Here is a 20,835-nt window from a genome sequence, read left to right on the forward strand (position 1 = left end):
TGTGTTGACAAACGTGACACATCGTGGCATACAGACAAAAAGTTCAAACAGCACTAGCAAACATCAGTTGCATAGACCAACTCCCCAAAACGAAAATGACAAACATGAAGCACTCGGTCATTCAATATCTTGTGTACCCTCCTCGCGCGTCCAAGATACTGTATACCTTCTTTTCATGCTGCTTATCAAGTTCATAAAGAGAGCTTGCGGAATTGCATTTCATTCCTCTACTAGAGCTCTGCGTAGTTCTGGGAGATCCACTGGTGCTGGGTGGCCACTGGCCAACCAACCACTCTACACTATGCTGCCTAAGGAATTCCGTGACAATCCTGGCCTAGCGTTGTCGTCTTGCAGTAAAGAGGGTTGACCATAAAAGCCATGCATAGCTTGCAGGAATGATACTGCTATATGAGCCGGAATCTCCTCCCGATAACGCTGCCCGGTAAGACTACCGTCGACCACGTGCAGCGGAGTACGTCCAGTATGAGTTAACCCTGCCCAAACCATGACCGACCCCCGCCAAATAGGTTATGCGTGGCCACAGTTTCCTCTGTGATTCACTCTCCATTGCGACGATAAATCCTCTGCCGACCATCATGAAAAGACAAATTGAATCTGCTTTCATCTGAGAGGAGCACACGAAACAATTGACGTTGATTTCAGCGGCCATGATGTCTACTCCATCTCAAACGCGCCAGCCTGTGACGTGGTGTTAGTGGTGGACGAAGTGCAGGTCGCCAAAAGCGGGGTTCGGCTGCTCTTAAACGTGGACGAACGGTGCTCCTGGATATCCTTACATTGTTAACATTGAAGTGTTCTGTCTGAAGATCTGCTGCATTAAGGAATCTGTTACGTAACGCAGTGTTAATCACGTGCCTATCATCTCGGACTCTTGTGACTCCGGGGCTACCTGGTCGACGTGCATATTCCACGGACTCATTGGCTTGAGTCTACCAATAGCACTCTGACTCACATTTAAGCGGACAGCAACCTGCTTCTGAGTTTGACCAGACTCCAAAAGGCCTGTAGCCTGACCCCTTTCAGCCAGTAGCGTCTCATTTTAAGCTGCGATTTCAAAGAGGTTCCTGAACAGTGAACAGTGAACGACAGTGAAAAAGCATCAATGCATGTGTATTGTCCTCCACTTTCCATGGATAGAGCGACTTGCACGTGCAAATCATTGACATTAAGTGGCAGGTGGATTTCCATATTCACAATTTGAATAAAAATTGTGCCATTTGTAACAGAATGTATCGGACTTTCAAAGAACGTAATAATGACATTCCAACGGTCTGGTATGTTTTCCCATACTGTTAAGAAAGTTTGTAAAACATTCAGTTGTATATATTTCAAACAAAAACGAAGATTTTCACAACTTTTAAGAAATAGCGTTACCAATAGCTTGACCCTTCATTAACGACGCCGAGTAAATATCAATACTGGTTGGAAACAGTCATGTGTTGCTAACTGAATTGTCACGAAAAGGTAAAAGAGCGCAGATGTATTTTCAGAAGTCACAATCTCTATACTATTGCATCGGGAGAGGAATAGTATCTGTAGCGATACACATTGTACTGCAATAGGGGAATAGTATCTGTAGCGATACACATTGTACTGCAATAGGGGAATAGCATGTCTACCGTCATACAATGTACCGCCAAATGGGAACAGTATCTTTATTTCTTTCTAGCACCATCTATAACGACACACCTGTAAAACGAGGTATACGAGTATCAACGTGTACTCATCTGGGACCCATATGAGGTGTGACCTTTTAAAGAGTTTTCTGTTGAGGTCATATCTCCTTTACATAACATATATTCAATATTTCCCTCCCGCTCTTTTTAGTTCTCAAGGACGCCCAGATACAACTGCGTATTTGGAGTAACAATTGCTAAATGTTTACAAGCAGTCTGTCAGTTTATCTGTTCATCGGCTTCGTATGTGACGTGATCATTTATTCACGGACCGTCTGTGTGATGCAGGTTAATGTCGCCATACATCATCTCAACATTAGTTTTGAGTTCCTTATATTTAATTATATTTTGTAAGGTAAATGATGAAGAACATTAAGGCAATTTTATTAAAGACAAATACGTTAGATGATTTGCTTGTGCCTTCATCACGCCGATGAGGAGATATGGTCTATGGTGCTTTCATAAATGTTGACAGTTGGTCATTAAATGTCTTATTAGTGCAGAGTAAACAAAATGCGACTGACATATGGATATGCTGAGTACCATGTTTATTCATATTTTCCACTCCCATTACCCACGCCAACATGACTGTTCGTCCACATTTACCCAGCATACTCCCCATGTATATTCCTGCTCGTAATCTCTTACTTCACTATTGGCCCATATTAATACCCGTGTTTACTTCCTTACTTCACTATTGGCCAATATTAATACCCGTGTTTACTCCCTTACTTCACTATTGGCCCATATTAATACCCGTGTTTACTTCCCTACTTCACTATTGACCCATATTAATACCAGTGTTTACTTCCCTTCTTCACTATTGACCCATATTAATACCAGTGTTTACTTCCTTACTTCACTATTGGCCCATATTAATACCCGTGTTTACTTCCCTACTTCACTATTGACCCATTTTAATACCAGTGTTTACTTCCTTACTTCACTATTGGCCCATATTAATAACCGTGTTTACTTTCCTACTTCACTATTGGCCCATATTAATACCCGTGTTTACTTCCCTACTTCACTATTCGCCCATATTTATGCCTGTGTTTACCTCCCTTCTTCACTATTGGCCCATATTAATTCCCGTGTTTACTTCCCTACTTTACTATGGGCCCTTATTAATACCCGTGCTTACTTCCTTACTTCACTATGGGCCCATATTAATACCCGTGTTTACTTCCTTACTTCACTATTGGCCCATATTTATGCCTGTGTTTAATTCCCTACTTCACTATTGACCCATATTAAAATACCCTAGTTTACTTCCCTACTTCACTATTGGCCCATATTTGCACCTGTGTTTACTTCCCTACTTCTCTATTGGCCCATATTTTTGCCTGTGTTTACTTCCCTACTTCACTATTGGCCCATATTAATACCTGTGTTTACTTTCCTACTTCACTATTGGCCCATTTTAATACCAGTGTTTACTTCCTTACTTCACTATTGGCCCATATTAATAACCGTGTTTACTTTCCTACTTCACTATTGGCCCATATTAATACCCATGTTTACTTCCTTACTTCACTATTCGCCCATATTAATGCCTGGGTTTACCTCCCTTCTTCACTATTGGCCCATATTAATTCCCGTGTTTACTTTCCTACTTTACTGTTGGCCCTTATTAATACCCGTGCTTACTTCCTTACTTCACTATTGGCCCATATTTGTGCCTGTGTTTACTTCCTTACTTCACCATTGGCCCATATTTATGCCTGTGTTTACTTCCCTACTTCACTATTGACCCATATTAAAATACCCGAGTTTACTTCCCTACTTCACTATTGGCCCATATTTGCATCTGTGTTTACTTCCCTACTTCTCTATTGGCCCTTATTTTTGCCTGTGTTTACTTCCCTACTTCACTATTGGCCCATAGTAATACCTGTGTTTACTTTCCTACTTCACTATTGGCCCATATTAATTCCCGTGTTTACTTCCCTACTTAACTATTGGCCCATATTTATGCCTGTGTTTACTTCCCTACTTCACTATTGGCCCATATTTGAACCTGTGTTTACTTTCCTACTTCACTATTGGCCCATATTAATTCCCGTGTTTACTTCCCTACTTCACTATGGGCCCATATTTATGCCTGTGTTTACTTACCTACTTTATTGGTCCATAGTAGTAATAACGGTGTTTTACCTTACTTCACTGCTGTTTGGCCAATATTGGCCCATATTTAATTCCTACTTCACTATTGGCCCATATTAATACCCGTGTTTAATTCCCTACTTCATTATTGACCCATATTAAAATCCGTGTTTACTTCCCTACTTCACTATTGACCCATATTAATACTGTGTTTACTTCCCTACTTCACTATTGGCCCATATTTATGCCTGTGTTTTACTTCCTGTACTTCACTATTGACCCATATTGAAATACCTGTGTTTACTTCCCTACTTTACTACTGGTCTATATTGATACCCGTGTTCCTATTGGCCCATATTAATACCTGTGTTTACTTCCCTACTTCACTATTGGCCCATATTAATACCCTTGTTTACTTCCCTGCTTCACTATTGGCCCATATTAATACCCGTGTTTACTTCCCTACTTCACTATTGGCCCATATTAATCTGCCTGTGTTTACTTCCTACTTCACTATGGGCCCATATTTGCACCTGTGTTTACTTCCCCTACTTCACTCATTGGCATATATTAATACCTGTGTTTACTTTCCCTACTTCACTATTGGCCCATATTAATACCTGTGTTTACTTCCCTACTTCACTATGGGCCCATATTTATGCCTGTGTTTACTTACCTACTTCACTATTGGTCCATAGTAATAACGGTGTTTACTTCCTTACTTCACTATTGGCCAATATTAATACCCCTGTTTACTTCCCTACTTCACTATTGGCCCATATTAATACCCGTGTTTAATTCCCTTCTTCATTATTGACCCATATTAAAATACCCGTGTTTACTTCCCTACTTCACTATTGACCCATATTAATACTCGTGTTTACTTCCCTACTTCACTATTGGCCCATATTTATGCCTGTGTTTACTTCCGTACTTCACTATTGACCCATATTGAAATACCCGTGTTTACTTCCCTACTTTACTACTGGCCCATATTGATACCCGTGTTCAATTCCCTACTTCACTACTGACCCATATTAAAATACCCGTGTTTACTTCCCTAATTTACTATTGGCCCATATTAATACCCGTGTTTACTTCCCTACTTCACTATTGGCCCATATGAATACCCTTGTTTACTTCCCTGCTTCACTATGGGCCCATATTAATACCCGTGTTTACTTCCCTACTTCACTATTGGCCCATATTTCTGCCTGTGTTTACTTCCCTACTTCACTATGGGCCCATATTTGCACCTGTGTTTACTTCCCTACTTCACTATTGGCATATATTAATACCCGTGTTTACTTCCCTACTTCACTATGGGCCCATATTAATACCTGTGTTTACTTCCCTGCTACACTATTGGCCAATATTAATACCTGTGTTTACTTCCCTACTTCACTATTGACCCATATAAAAATACCGGTGTTTACTTCCCAACTTCACTATTGGCTCATATTTGCACCTGTGTTTACTTTCCTGCTTCACTATTGGCCCATATTAATACCTGTGTTTACTTCCCTTCTTCACTATTGGCCCATATTGATGCCTGTGTATACTTCCCTACTTCACTATTGACCCGTGTATATATATATATATATATATATATATACAACTGTGCACAAAATACGCACCACCCTGTATTTTTACCAATTAATTTTGTCTGAAATGAAATTCTAAACTCTTTGCAAAAAATAACCTTTATAATTTGATAGAACAAGCACTTAACATATAAAAAACGAAAACATCATTGAAATTACCATGTACTTTAATTAGGACAATTGCCTATATTTAAAACAGGTGTTTTTCTGTCCTAAAGCAAGTTACCTTATTTTGAAAATTGAAAGTAATACTTGATTGTTGTGAGGCCTATAAGTTCGTTATTTATTCTGATTGGATGAAAATTTGTAAACTATGATTGAGGAACAGTTAAAGTCAAACTAAATAACAGGAAAATTTTAAAATGCAGTAAAAGTTGTTTACAAACAAAACAAACAGATTTTAGCTGTAATAATCAGTATCCGGAAAGGAGAAGTGTTTATTCATTACAATAAAATCAAAATCATAAAAAAATGTATTCCAAAATCTTATTAATGTGGCCTTTTTTTCAGTTTTTGTCAATTAGCAATCTGCATTGTTGGAAAAAAGTCTGAATCTCTGACATTCAGGTTCTTCCTGAATATGCATAATTAAAGCTTACTTGATGTGTAAATGTCATCTTGATATATAACAGAATTGTTATTTTTAGTCAAAACTGAATTGTGTAGTTTGAGCAGGAAAGGAATAATTAGTTTGGGTAAAAAATCAGTCCCGTCACATTTTTATCACGTATTTTTCTTTCATAAAGAATAAAAAAGGTTATGGTATTTGTAAAACTGTCAGTGGATAAAGCTTCTTTAACTACAGGTTGACTAAATTGATGGCTATACCCTAACTTTTCTGTAGCATCACATCTTATTTTCAAAATAGGCTTGTGCTTAATTAATGCACGGGTGTATACATACCTGTGTTTACTTCCCCACATCACTTCTGGCCCATGTGTATACCTGTGTTTAATTCCCTACTTCACTATTGACCCGTATATATATATATATATATATACCTGTGTTTACTTCCCCACATCACTTCTGGCCCATGTGTATACCTGTGTTTAATTCCCTACTTCACTATTGACCCGTATATATATATATATATACCTGTGTTTACTTCCCCACATCACTTCTGGCCCATGTGTATACCTGTGTTTACTTCCCTACATCACTATTGACCTGTATATATATATATAACTGTGTTTACTTCCCCACATCACTTCTGGCCCATGTGTATACCTGTGTTTAATTCCCCACTTCACTATTGACCTGTATATATATATACCTGTGCTTACTGCCCCACATGACTTCATGCCCATGTGTATACCTGTGTTTAATTCCCTACTTCAATATTGACCTGTATATATGTCAGGGTAGAGACTGCGATCTGGTAGAATCGGAGATTCTACCAGTAGAGATTGCGATCGGAGTCTCTACTGGTAGAGACTACGATTATATGGAATAACCTATGCAATCAAGTGCAAGCTTATGCAAGCAAGTATAATAAGTGGGGATAATGTTTTCCTATTATTTGCCAGTTATAATTGAACTTATTTATTGTTATCTTGTTAACTTTATTTGTTAAGTCTGTTTTGGAGTAAGATATTATTTATGAGCATTCACATATGTATGGTATTATTTAATTTGGAAAAAAAAATTGTTTTGGGGGATTAAATGACTAAATGTGAGTTATGTCTCTGAAAAATCAGGCGTGTCAAAAGGGCACCAAGAACATTTTTTAGCCGTGCCATTTCAATAATGACCGTGCCATGGCACACTAATATATGGGGTATTTCGAACCCTGATAACAGTTGATCTCTTGATGAAAGAAGTTGACCCCCAAAAACATGTCCATGACTCCCTCTCATGATGACTTCTAAATTTTTATGCCTAGGGCAAACACTGATTATGCAATTGATCTTGCTTGTAATCAGTTTTGAAATATATGTATATTGTAATATGATCTCTCAAGTCACATTTGGTTTTTTAGTCCTTAATATATCTGTAGAAGTGGAAACAGTCTAGTGTTATATCTGAATAAAATGCATAGTACTGTTCAGAAAAAGTGTCTTTGTTGTTTACCCACAGATCACGCGGAGTTTCTACCAGTTGAAGACGATTGCAGCCTCTACTAGTAGGATCGGAGTTTCTACCAGTTGAATTGGAAAATGTACTGGTAGAATCTCCGATTCAACCAGTAGAGACTACGATTGCAATCTCTACTAGTAGGATCGGAGATTCTACCAGATCGCAGTCTCTACCCTGACATATATATATACCACATGACTTCTGGCTGGTATGTGTATACCTGTGTTTAATTCCCCACTTCACTATTGACCTGTATATATATATACCTGTGTTTACTTCCCCACATGACTTCTGGCCCATGTGTATACCTGTGTTTAATTCCCTACTTCAATATTGACCTGTATATATATATACCTGTGTTTACTTCCCCACATGACTTCTGGCCCATGTGTATACCTGTGTTTAATTCCCTACTTCAATATTGACCTGTATATATATATACCTGTGTTTACTTCCCCACATGACTTCTGGCCCATGTGTATACCTGTGTTTCATTCCCTACTTCCCCACATGACTTCATGCCCATGTGTATACCTGTGTTTAATTCCCTACATCACTATTGACCCGTATATATATATATATATACCTGTGTTTACTTCCCCACATGACTTCTGGCCTATGTGTATACCTGTGTTTAATTCCCTACTTCACTATTGACCCGTATAAAAATATATATATATATATACCTGTGTTTACTTCCCCACATGACTTCTGGCCTATGTGTATACCTGTGTTTAATTCCCTACTTCACTATTGACCCGTATAAAAATATATATATATATATACCTGTGTTTACTTCCCCACATCACTTCTGGCCCATGTGTATACCTGTGTTTACTTCCCTACATCACTTCTGGCCCATGTGAATACCTGTGTTTACTTCCCTACTTCACAACAGGCGAATTGTTTTGGTCCTGAGCCCCATCCCTTCTTCACTTTTTGCCCGTATTATATGTATAACCGTGTTTACTTTTCTACTTGACTGTTGTCCATGCGCATTCACTTGTCCAGTTCCTTTCATAACTGTTGGCTCATGTGTATTCCTGTGTTCGATTCCCTCCTTCAACATCGGCCGATAATTATTTCCGCTCTTACTCCCGTTCCTAATGCTAGGGTTACACGGGATGGAAGTGAATGAGCAAACGTGACAGTCCGTGATTGCCGTGGATGCCGTGACAGATTTTTACGGCAGTCACGGTACTAATGAGAAACCTAGTAGGCCGGAGAAAAACGCAACAAAACTTGTAGACGGTCCGTAGTGGGACGGGAATGTGTATTCCCCGGCATCTCACGGTCCAGTTTTGTCACGTCCGGCCACGTTTGTTTGGCGTTTTGTCACGTTTTGTTCCGGTTCTCATGGCAAGCTAGGTTGTATGGTAGCCTATTCTTCCCGTTTGATCACGGCGCATCCAGGCGTGTGATGGTTTACAGGGCTGGCGAGATACGGCACGTTGCGTTCTCTGGCATTCCCTCTCTGCAGTTGATGCTGGCCTTCTTGCTGACGCAAGGCCTCGATGTATGCCCCCAGCAAACATACAAACACAAAATCTTCTTCATCTTCTTCATGCTGCTCAGGATACAATGGCTGCTATTGCTTGGGAGGCCTTAGTTTTATACCGTAGGCACAAACCTGGTCCAAAGCTGGCCGACGTCCCCGCTTCATCGGTAGAAAGTCTTGACAGAACGCGCAAAACGTATCAAAACCTTGATCAAAACGTGAGAAACGTGAGGGAAACCCATCAGAACGCGACAGGCCGGGATGAAACGTAATGGCATCCGCAGTACACTGCGGGCCGAACCGTAGCGCGCCTTTGAGCTTCCGGGATTCAGCAACCCGTTTACCCAACGGCCCATCACGGATAGCCCGTGAATGACCTTAGCAGGACCTAAAAAACTTGACTTTGGAGGGAAAAAATGGCCAAAATCCCACGGCGCACTACGTTTCGGAGAAACGAGGCTGCCGTGGCCACCGGGAGCATGGTGTAACCCTAGCATTACTGTTGATCCGTGGGTATTCCTATATCCAATCACCTGCATCGCTATTGGCAGATGTGTATTCCCGTGTTTAATTAATTGCTTTACCATTGGTCCTTTTTTTATTTCTATGGTGTATTTTTACTTTATATTTCATACTTCATAATGATCTAATGACCCGATGTTTAATTCCCTATTTCGCATTTGGTACTTATACGAGGGTCGGTCAAAAAGTAGTCGGCCTCACCTGGAAAATAATACAAATGCAACTGTTTTTATGTTTTATTTTTCTACATATTGTCTGTCAACCTCAAGCAAATTTATTGTCCTGGGCCCCACAAAGTTTCACAAAGCTCTCGTAAGCCTAAGATCTCGTAATTTTCCTCGTAGTATCGTAGCATTCGTACCTCCTATATCGTAACATAGGAGGTATGAATGCTTGAGGACTGCCAGTATCTGAGATGAGTCACACACACATATCCGGGAGTGTATTATACTGTTTATTGTCTGTTTGGTAGTTCTACCAGGACTGCCAGTATCTGAGATGAGTCACACACACATATCCGGGAGTGTATTATACTGTTTATTGTCTGTTTGGTAGTTCTACCAGGACTGCCAGTTTCTGAGGTGAATCACACACACAACAAAAATCAAACACATCCTGGACTGTATCAATGCTATACATTCATACAGTACATGTACATTACGTTCATAAAGTCAGCTGAGAGTAAATGAATCTGAGAATGATTGTTTCTGGGTATATACGAGACAGTTGGCCTGTTTTTAATAAGCAAGGATGCGAAAATTGCAAATATATATACACATTAGCGCATTACGTTTAATACACTGGGAAGTGCACTAAAAGCGTTTGGATGTTAATAACAAAAAATAAAAATGAAGTTAAAACAATATTAACGCTAGCTGAGCATATGTTGGCGAATGCAAGGAACACATGATCGTAGATAACAGATGCATGACAAAGGTACACTGTCGGTGTAGACGTCGGGCTGGTGGCCGTAACTAGTCGAACACTGCCTGGTCCCCATGGTGGTCCCCCTGGGGGCCCCGGGGTCATGGGGAGGGTTACACTGCACAAGGTTGAGGAGGAACGAGTCCGCCATTACACCTTCGCGGAACTCTTCCCACGTGATATTGTCGTCACCGTCCTTGTCCATGACCTTGAACATCGTCTCCACGACGCTAAGAGGCGTGGCGTACTCAGGTGGTAGAAGAATACGGCTGAAGTCGAGCATCTTGTACACTGACTGAAATGGTAAAAACAGCTTTAATAGAAAATGACAAGAGACTTAAAAATGCACAACCCATTGAAATGAAATGAAGACCAATCGTAAGCAGCTTGCTTGAGCGCATGCCAGTGTAGACACATTAACACAAAAAGGATGGAAGCCATCACAAAGCAAGTTGCCTGTTCAGACATTACACGACAGTCCGTTTGAGTCAGAAACGGACCGATGAATTGCAAATTTTATCATTGTACAAAATTGCCACATAAATATAAATAGTACACATGTTTATCATTTACTAATACCCAACAGCTTTGTTATATTTGAAAATTTTCCGCACCACCAAAAAGTTCTTTAAGAAACTATCATTAAAATTTTGACACAGTTCACTATTTGTTACGAGGGAGGAGTGCAGAGAAAGGGACAGCCAGGTGTGCGAGAAAGGATGGAGACGGCACAGCACAGGCTAATGAATCAATAACTTGGTGGGCACATGTGCACGTGCTTCTCTAACACCTGGCTGTCCCTTTCTCTGCACTCCTCCCTCGTAACCAATAGTGAACTGTGTCAAAATTTTAATGATAGTTTCTTTTTGGTGGAGTCCGGAAAATTTTCAAATATAAGAAAGCTGTTGGGTATTAGTAAATGATAAACATGTGTACTATTTATATTTATGTGGCAATTTTGTACAATGATAAAATTTGCAATTCATCGGTCCGTTTCTGACTCAAACGGACTGTCGTGTCTCTTATCAAGCATTAAACTGAATTTCGCAGGGCAGTTACGTTAGCGTTATTACCTCTCACATTTAAGCACAGTGAACTACGGTTATGACGAACTCAGAGAGATCACATATTTTAGTTCGTTATCGCCGTAGTTCATTACATACATTTCGACTAAAATATACAATAGGCAAGGACACCCCCAAAGGTTCGTTATATCAGTCAGTTCGTTATAAACGTCGTTTATTGTACCTGCCTCTTATATACTCATTGCTAGGGAATATAGGTGTGTTATATCTTTTACTCTTCCTCATCAGCGCCATGAATATGACAGTGTTATATAATCATTGCTAGGGAATATAGGTGTGTTATATCTTTTACTCTTCCTCATTAGCGCCATGGATATGACTGTCTTATATAATCATTGCTAGGGAATATAGGTGTGTTATATCTTTTACTCTTCCTCATCAGCGCCATGGACATGACAGTGTTATATAATCAATGCTAGGGAATATAGATGTGTTATATCTTTTACTCTTCCTCATTAGCGCCATGGATATGACTGTCTTATATAATCATTGCTAGGGAATATAGGTGTGTTATATCTTTTACTCTTCCTCATTAGCGCCATGGACATGACAGTGTTATATAATCATTGCTAGGGAATATAGATGTGTTATATCTTTTACTCTTCCTCATTAGCGCCATGGACATGACAGTGTTATATAATCATTGCTAGGGAATATAGATGTGTTATATCTTTTACTCTTCCTCATTAGCGCCATGGATATGACTGTCTTATATAATCAATGCTAGGGAATATAGGTGTGTTATATCTTTTACTCTTCCTCATTAGCGCCATGGATATGACTGTCTTATATAATCATTGCTAGGGAATATAGGTGTGTTATATCTTTTACTCTTCCTCATCAGCGCCATGAATATGACTGTCTTATATAATCATTGCTAGGGAATATAGGTGTGTTATATCTTTTACTCTTCCTCATTAGCGCCATGGACATGACAGTGTTATATAATCATTGCTAGGGAATATAGATGTGTTATATTTTTTACTCTTCCTCATTAGCGCCATGGACATGACAGTGTTATATAATCATTGCTAGGGAATATAGATGTGTTATATCTTTTACTCTTCCTCATTAGCGCCATGGACATGACAGTGTTATATAATCATTGCTAGGGAATATAGATGTGTTATATCTTTTACTCTTCCTCATTAGCGCCATGGATATGACTGTCTTATATAATCATTGCTAGGGAATATAGGTGTGTTATATCTTTTACTCTTCCTCATTAGCGCCATGGATATGACTGTCTTATATAATCATTGCTAGGGAATATAGGTGTGTTATATCTTTTACTCTTCCTCATTAGCGCCATGGACATGACAGTGTTATATAATCATTGCTAGGGAATATAGATGTGTTATATCTTTCACTCTTCCTCATTAGCGCCATGGATATGACAGTGTTTATATAATCATTGCTAGGGAATATAGGTGTGTTATATCTTTTACTCTTCCTCATCAGCGCCATGGACATGACAGTGTTATATAATCAATGCTAGGGAATATAGATGTGTTATATTTTTTACTCTTCCTCATTAGCGCCATGGACATGACAGTGTTATATAATCATTGCTAGGGAATATAGATGTGTGTTATATCTTTTTCTCTTCCTCATGAACGCCATGGGCATGACACTGTTATATAATCACTGCTAGGGAATATAGATGTGTTATATCTTTTACTCTTCCTCATTAGCGCCATGGATATGACTGTCTTGTATAATCATTGCTAGGGAATATAGGTGTGTTATATCTTTTACTCTTCCTCATTAGCGCCATGGATATGACTGTCTTATATAATCATTGCTAGGGAATATAGGTTTGTTATATCTTTTACTCTTCCTCATTAGCGCCATGGACATGACAGTGTTATATAATCATTGCTAGGGAATATAGGTGTGTTATATCTTTTACTCTTCCTCATCAGCGCCATGGATATGACAGTGTTATATAATCATTGCTAGGGAATATAGGTGTGTTATATCTTTTACTCTTCCTCATTAGCGCCATGGACATGACAGTGTTATATAATCATTGCTAGGGAATATAGATGTGTTATATCTTTTACTCTTCCTCATTAGCGCCATGGATATGACTGTCTTGTATAATCATTGCTAGGGAATATAGGTGTGTTATATCGTTTACTCTTCCTCATTAGCGCCATGGACATGACAGTGTTATATAATCAATGCTAGGGAATATAGGTGTGTTATATCTTTTACTCTTCCTCATTAGCGCCATGGATATGACAGTGTTATATAATCATTGCTAGGGAATATAGGTGTGTTATATCTTTTACTCTTCCTCATCAGCGCCATGGATATGACAGTGTTATATAATCATTGCTAGGGAATATAGGTGTGTTATATCTTTTACTCTTCCTCATTAGCGCCATGGACATGACAGTGTTATATAATCATTGCTAGGGAATATAGATGTGTTATATCTTTTACTCTTCCTCATTAGCGCCATGGATATGACTGTCTTATATGCTAGGGAATATAGGTGTGTTATATCGTTTACTCTTCCTCATTAGCGCCATGGACATGACAGTGTTATATAATCATTGCTAGGGAATATAGATGTGTTATATCTTTTACTCTTCCTCATCAGCGCCATGGATATGACAGTGTTATATAATCATTGCTAGGAATATAGGTGTGTTATATCTTTTAATAGCGCCATCATTGCTAGGTAGATGTGTTATATCTTTTACTCTTCCCTCATTAGCGCCATGGATATGACTGTGTTATATAATCATTGCTAGGGAATATAGATGTGTTATATCTTTTACTCTTCCTCATTAGCGCCATGGATATGACTGTCTTATATAATCATTGCTAGGGAATATAGGTGTGTTATATCTTTTACTCTTCCTCATTCAGCGCCATGGATATGACAGGTTATATAATCATTGCTAGGGAATATAGATGTGTTATATCTTTTACTCTTCCTCATTAGCGCCATGGATATGACAGTGTTATATAATCATTGCTAGGGAATATAGATGTGTTATATCTTTTACTCTTCCCTCATTAGCGCCATGGATATGACTGTCTTATATAATCATTGCTAGGGAATATAGGTGTGTTATATCTTTTACTCTTCCTCATTAGCGCCATGGATATGACTGTCTTATATAATCATTGCTAGGGAATATAGGTGTGTTATATCTTTTACTCTTCCTCATCAGCGCCATGGATATGACTGTCTTATATAATCATTGCTAGGGAATATAGGTGTGTTATATCTTTTACTCTTCCTCATTAGCGCCATGGACATGACAGTGTTATATAATCAATGCTAGGGAATATAGATGTGTTATATCTTTTACTCTTCCTCATTAGCGCCATGGACATGACAGTGTTATATAATCATTGCTAGGGAATATAGATGTGTTATATCTTTTACTCTTCCTCATTAGCGCCATGGATATGACTGTCTTATATAATCAATGCTAGGGAATATAGGTGTGTTATATCTTTTACTCTTCCTCATTAGCGCCATGGATATGACTGTCTAATATTATCATTGCTAGGGAATATAGGTGTGTTATATCTTTTACTCTTTCTCATCAGCGCCATGAATATGACAGTGTTATATAATCATTGCTAGGTAATATAGGTGTGTTATATCTTTTACTCTTCCTCATTAGCGCCATGGACATGACAGTGTTATATAATCAATGCTAGGGAATATAGATGTGTTATATCTTTTACTCTTCCTCATTAGCGCCATGGATATGACTGTCTTATATAATCATTGCTAGGGAATATAGGTGTGTTATATCTTTTACTCTTCCTCATCAGCGCCATGGACATGACAGTGTTATATAATCAATGCTAGGGAATATGGATGTGTTATATCTTTTACTCTTCCTCATTAGCGCCATGGACATGACAGTGTTATATAATCAATGCTAGGGAATATAGATGTGTTATATCTTTTACTCTTCCTCATTAGCGCCATGGACATGACAGTGTTATATAATCATTGCTAGGGAATATATGTGTGTTATATCTTTTACTCTTCCTCATTAGCGCCATGGATATGACTGTCTTATATAATCATTGCTAGGGAATATAGGTGTGTTATATCTTTTACTCTTCCTCATTAGCGCCATGGATATGACTGTCTTATATAATCATTGCTAGGGAATATAGGTGTGTTATATCTTTTACTCTTCCTCATCAGCGCCATGGATATGACAGTGTTATATAATCATTGCTAGGGAATATAGGTGTGTTATATCTTTTACTCTTCCTCATTAGCGCCATGGACATGACAGTGTTATATAATCAATGCTAGGGAATATAGGTGTGTTATATCTTTTACTCTTCCTCATCAGCGCCATGGATATGACTGTCTTATATGCTAGGGAATATAGGTGTGTTATATCTTTTACTCTTCCTCACCAGCGCCATGGATATGACTGTCTTATATGCTAGGGAATATAGGTGTGTTATATCTTTTACTCTTCCTCATCAGCGCCATGGATATGACTGGTTATATAATATTGCTAGGGAATATAGGTTTGTTATATCTTTTACTCTTCCTCATTAGCGCCATGGACATGACAGTGTTATATAATCAATGCTAGGGAATATAGATGTGTTATATCTTTTACTCATCCTCATTAGCGCCATGAAGATGACAGTGTTATATAATCAATGCTAGGGAATATAGGTGTGTTATATCTTTTACTCATCCTCATTAGCGCCATGGACATGACAGTGTTATATAATCAATGCTAGGGAATATAGGTGTGTTATATCTTTTACTCATCCTCATCAGCGCCATGGACATGACAGTGTTATATAATCAATGCTAGGGAATACAGCATTCTTCCCACAGAGGTTACTCCTGTCATATCTTCCTACATAACCTCTGTTCTAATACGACCCTTCTTGGTGTCAGCGTTCAAGGCTCGTGATTGGAGACAAGCCGATTTAGTTGTGCAATCAGCGACGTTGTTTCAAAAGTGATCATTCGCAAGGCGTCGGTAATTTCCGTATGCTTCGGGAAAACTAGAACCTTCTTCCCTGAGCGCGATGCGCAAACGTTTCTTCTAGACAGACTCAGTCATGTAATGGCGTATCAATGGCGTCTCCATCGCCCTCGTTGACAACGGACAAGCTAGCCATTAAACGTCTTGTGTGTAACATCAACACAATTCCCCGGCAGATGGGGATATTTGTGGCCCCGCATTTGCTTGTGTTAGTCAAATTGAATCTAAGTCGATGTAACACGTGTTCTGATTGGATAGAAAGAAGGGAGATAATTCGTGTTGCGATCTTTTGCCGCTAGGGATTTTACGAGGACCGGGAAATATGGCCGTATTAGAAACAGAGGTTATGTAGGAAGATATGACAGGAGTAACCTCTGTGGGAAGAGAATGGGGAATACAGGTGTGTTATATCTTTTACTCTTCCTCATTAGCGCCATGGACATGACAGTGTTATATAATCAATGCTAGGGAGTATAGATGTGTTATATCTTTTACTCTTCCTCATTAGCGCCATGGATATGACTGTCTTATATGCTAGGGAATATAAGTGTGTTATATTTTTTTCTCTTCCTTATTAACGCTTAGCAAGTTAAATGGTGAAAGAGAGAGTCTAGTTTAAAGCCGATTTGAACAATATTTCAGCTTTATCACAGCCCGCCAGGTGTATGTGGAAGATTTTGAGAGACGAATTAGGTGGATGTTTTCCAGTTTTGAGAAACCAACGAGTATTGTGTTGTCAAACCTAGGATAAGAGCAGGACGAATCCAGGATTCGAACCCAACTGGGTCCTGGTGCGATTCAACCCAGTTGAAGCATCGGGAAAAACCTGTACATGGATGAATTCAAAATCCTCTTGAACTAACCTTGACTATTTCCTCCATTTCCGATCTGGAGATCATCCCGTTCTGGCTGATGTCGTAAACCTCAAACGCCCAACGCAGGCTTTTGTGAAAGTCGTCACTTCCGCTCGCGTTGAGACCGATCAGGAACTCCCGGAAACTAATCTTGCCATTGCCATCAGTGTCGAAAGTCCGTACAATATGTCGAACATAATCCGAGCTGTCTCCGGGGAACACCTTGTTGTATACGGAAATAAACTCCTTTTCCGTTAAATATTCCTCCCCTTTTTCCACTCGAGCACTTTTCTTGAATTCTTCATACCAATCCTGGATTTCGCTGTCTGAGAAGCTCACTCGAGATTTAATGTCATCAATGTCAGAAGGCAAAAGTTTGTTTTTCATTACTTTTTGTCCCATATTGAATGACTGAAAGAGAACAGACCTAGAATCAGCAATGGTATGGATAGCCTAGTGGTTTACGTGTCCACTCGTTGACCTGAAGACCCGGGTTCGATTATCGACACGGATGTGTGAAACCAATTCTCCATAATTTGTTGATACAGATTTCGATGGGGGTAACAGGATGGCTGAAAATCAGTGATGACATCAGGTACTGTCTGTTGTTTACGCCGCACTCAGCAATATTCCAGCTATATGGTGGCGGTCTGTCAATAATCGAGTCTGGCCCACACAATCCGGTGATCAACAGCAACGGCATCAACCTGCAGTTGGGATACGATGACATGTGTCAACCAAGTCAGCGAGCCTGACCACCCGATCCCGTTAGTCGCCTCTTACGACAAGCATGGGTTACTGAAGGCCAATTCTAACCCGGATCTTCAAGGGTGGCATCAAGTACTGGTTAGCATTCTTGAACATATTGATGCTGACAAGTATTTGAGTTTTGTCAGTTACCCGGGCTAAAATACCTACAACCTACAGTATATTGAAGTATTGAATGATGAGAAAACGTCATCGACATGTGCCACACAGACCCTCACTTTCTGCACACGACACTCAACTTGCATTAGACCATAACGTCAAACAACCGGTGTCGTTAAACGTAATGCGAGTATTCAAGCCTCATTTTGGAATTATGCAGTGATTGGAAAAACACCCAATGACTACCTGGGCATCTGTTGTGTGTGTTCCCATCCTAACCTGACGGGAAACTACAGTGAGTTCGAGAGAGAGGGTTTCGGTCTGTCATTTTCACTACACGTGGCTTCAGTACAGTAAACTGACTGACTGAGTATGGTTTTACGCCGCTTTTAGCAATATTCAAGCAATATCACGGCGGGGAACGCCAGAAATGGGCTTCACACATTGTACCCAGGTACGGAATCGAACTCGAATCTTCGGCGTAACGAGCGAACGCTTTAACCACTAGGCTACCCCACAGCTCCCAGTACAGTAAAACAACACCAAATCACACAATAATTATTCAGTGATGACATTTCACTCTTGTGTTGTGATTATAGGTATTTTTATCCATTCTGGCAGCTTGAAAAATGTTTCTTATTTTCTCTAAAGAGAAAACACAACTGTCTGACCCTTGCACCGTTATCTGGAGACAAAAACTTCGGTTGTTTATGTTCACTAACGTCACCACTCCAGTGAGTTTTCCAGTGAGATATCAATAGTTCCCAGTTCCAATAAATCTATATTTGTACTGTACTATCTAGAACAGGAGATGATCGTTAAACGAAGGGGAAAAGTGAATCCACAATGCCTCTTTCAGAATATGGTCAAATGTAACATGTTACATTTGGGATTACACTTTGACAGTAAAGTACATATTAGGCGTGGGGTGGGACGTACCCTCGCCCCTACCTACATCACCGGAATGTGAAAAAACGTACTTGAATATGTATTTTACTGAGAAAGTGTAAACTAAAATATAACAACTGCTACTTTAGACCACTTTCTGAAAAAGATTGTGTGGGATCCGTGATAGTTTACACTTGTCAGAGGGGTACACGAAATACGTGGCCTAAACTAGCAGTTGTCAGACTTGTAGAAGTGGCGATGGCTGAGTGGGTTAGATCGCTGAGTTTGTGTGCCTTACACTGAGAGTGTGTGTTCGAATCCAGGATGGAACTCAACCCCCTATGTACTAGAATATGTACTCTCTTGAGAAACTGTAATCACAAATATTACATGTATAATAAATATGAAATGTTACAAGTGTCAGTACTTATGTCAATAATGTATCTCTTTAAACTTTAAATCATCGCGAGACCTACCACTACCTGTAGCAGTAACTGTCGTAGCTGAAGCGTTTAGCCTGGACATTCAACAAACATGGACGAAAAGGTTCGTGATAAATCTCTACATAGAGCAGTTGCGTGATAACACTTGAGGCGTGTAAAGTTACATAATAAAGATATTACTCCTGTTCTTAAGTCCCATGTATCATTTAAATAAAATAACCCAGCATTAGACTCTGGAGAATATCCATGAGTGAGACGGTGACAGTATATAGACAAGAGATTTAACAGTTAATGTCCTACCTGTTCGTCTGTCCGTTTTCGACTCGTGTGGTTCTAGACGTCGAAAGGCGACATACTATCATTAGTAACCAACAAAGGATCTTTTCAACTGTACGCTAGTTTTATGCTTTCCTTCTCAAGGAGACTTTCAATACATGCCAAAAACCGCTAAGCAGGAAGTTGCATGCACAGCTACTGATTACACGTTTTACAAGTTCTCCGAGAATGCATTCCACCCTGATGAGAACGTAGCCATACAAGGTATATTCTAGCCAGTGTCAGGTTTCAAACTGGGTCGGGCAGGCATGCGTAACCAACATAAGAGGCCCAGAAACGTGCTGTAGATTCGCCTACAATTGCATGGCGACCTGCTGCACGAATAGGCCAGGTCGACAGGAAAACAACAATCTCTTACCTAACCTCACCTTGAAGCATATACAATCATTTAATACTGAATAGATATGACCTATTTATGATGAGTTCGTTCTGGGTACTTAGGTTCCATACTGTATTTTGTGTAAAGGCAGTTAAACGTATTTTATATACATATATTTGTCTGGTCTGTCATACATTGCGTGGTACGTTTGTACGCCACTTTTAGAAATATATTAAAGCAATATCACGGCGGGGGGCACCAGAAATGGGCTTCACACATTGTACCCATGTGGGGAATCGAACTCGGGTCTGCGGCCAATATCTAAGCCAATGCAAACCTAAACTACCACACTTTCAGAAAGAGGGAAGTCTGTGGGGTCCTTTTCATTATATTCTATTATTATAATTTATGATTTAACCGGCGTTTTTTCTGTAACATTTGTTCATTTCAGAGACTAGATGTTAGTCTAGTATTTGTCATCAACTGTGATGAACATCTCGGTTAAATATTTGTAGAATACGTTTCTTTGTCTTTCAACATTATTCCGAATATATGACGGTGATCTGTAATAAACAACTCTGGACTAGACAATCGAGTGATTGACGTCATG

The 20,835-nt window shown here is 39.4% G+C and overlaps 1 protein-coding gene and 2 long non-coding RNA genes across 8 annotated transcripts; all 3 read right to left on the reverse strand.

Annotated features, from left to right (window-relative positions):
• Nucleotides 1-1,348: 1,348 nt before the first annotated feature.
• Nucleotides 1,349-8,240, reverse strand: LOC124256432. Of its 4 annotated transcripts, XR_006892936.1 has the most exons (4): nt 4,391-4,501; nt 4,168-4,260; nt 3,338-3,801; nt 1,349-3,085 (listed from the first exon to the last, which is right to left on the reverse strand). It is a non-coding gene; the product is annotated as an uncharacterized LOC124256432 (long non-coding RNA). The 4 variants fall into 4 exon arrangements; XR_006892960.1 differs by lacking the exons at nt 4,168-4,260; nt 4,391-4,501 and adding an exon at nt 8,212-8,240; XR_006892946.1 differs by lacking the exons at nt 4,168-4,260; nt 4,391-4,501 and adding an exon at nt 5,186-5,468.
• On the reverse strand, nt 5,862-8,060 carry LOC124256592. Of its 2 annotated transcripts, XR_006893029.1 has the most exons (4): nt 8,018-8,060; nt 7,704-7,967; nt 6,409-6,544; nt 5,862-6,352 (listed from the first exon to the last, which is right to left on the reverse strand). It is a non-coding gene; the product is annotated as an uncharacterized LOC124256592 (long non-coding RNA). The 2 variants fall into 2 exon arrangements; XR_006893013.1 differs by having other exon boundaries at nt 5,862-6,544.
• Nucleotides 8,241-9,849: 1,609 nt separating the features above from the next.
• Nucleotides 9,850-20,143, reverse strand: LOC124256693 (neurocalcin homolog). 2 transcript variants are annotated; one of them, XM_046690689.1, is made up of 3 exons: nt 19,871-20,143; nt 17,382-17,783; nt 9,850-10,722 (listed from the first exon to the last, which is right to left on the reverse strand). In XM_046690689.1, the coding sequence occupies exons 2-3, from the start codon at nt 17,772-17,774 to the stop codon at nt 10,375-10,377; spliced, it is 741 nt and encodes a 246-aa protein (XP_046546645.1). In that variant the 5' UTR covers nt 17,775-17,783; nt 19,871-20,143; the 3' UTR covers nt 9,850-10,374. The 2 variants fall into 2 exon arrangements, with proteins under 2 accessions (XP_046546645.1, XP_046546704.1); XM_046690748.1 differs by lacking the exon at nt 19,871-20,143 and adding an exon at nt 19,610-19,633.
• Between the last annotated feature and the right edge of the window lie 692 nt (nt 20,144-20,835).

Source organism: Haliotis rubra, unplaced genomic scaffold (genome assembly GCF_003918875.1).
Source record: "Haliotis rubra isolate DU_JTF1 unplaced genomic scaffold, ASM391887v1 Scf10, whole genome shotgun sequence".
In the NCBI taxonomy this organism is placed as follows: domain Eukaryota; kingdom Metazoa; phylum Mollusca; class Gastropoda; order Lepetellida; family Haliotidae; genus Haliotis; species Haliotis rubra.

Excerpts from the sequence above, each read along its gene's own strand:
- LOC124256693 (XM_046690689.1), bottom strand. The coding sequence starts at position 17,774 with ATGGGACAAAAAGTAATGAAAAACAAACTTTTGCCTTCTGACATTGAT. Across the intron at positions 10,723-17,381 it reads AAATGGAGGAAATAGTCAAG|TCAGTGTACAAGATGCTCGA; the intron begins GTTAGTTCAAGA and ends TTACCATTTCAG.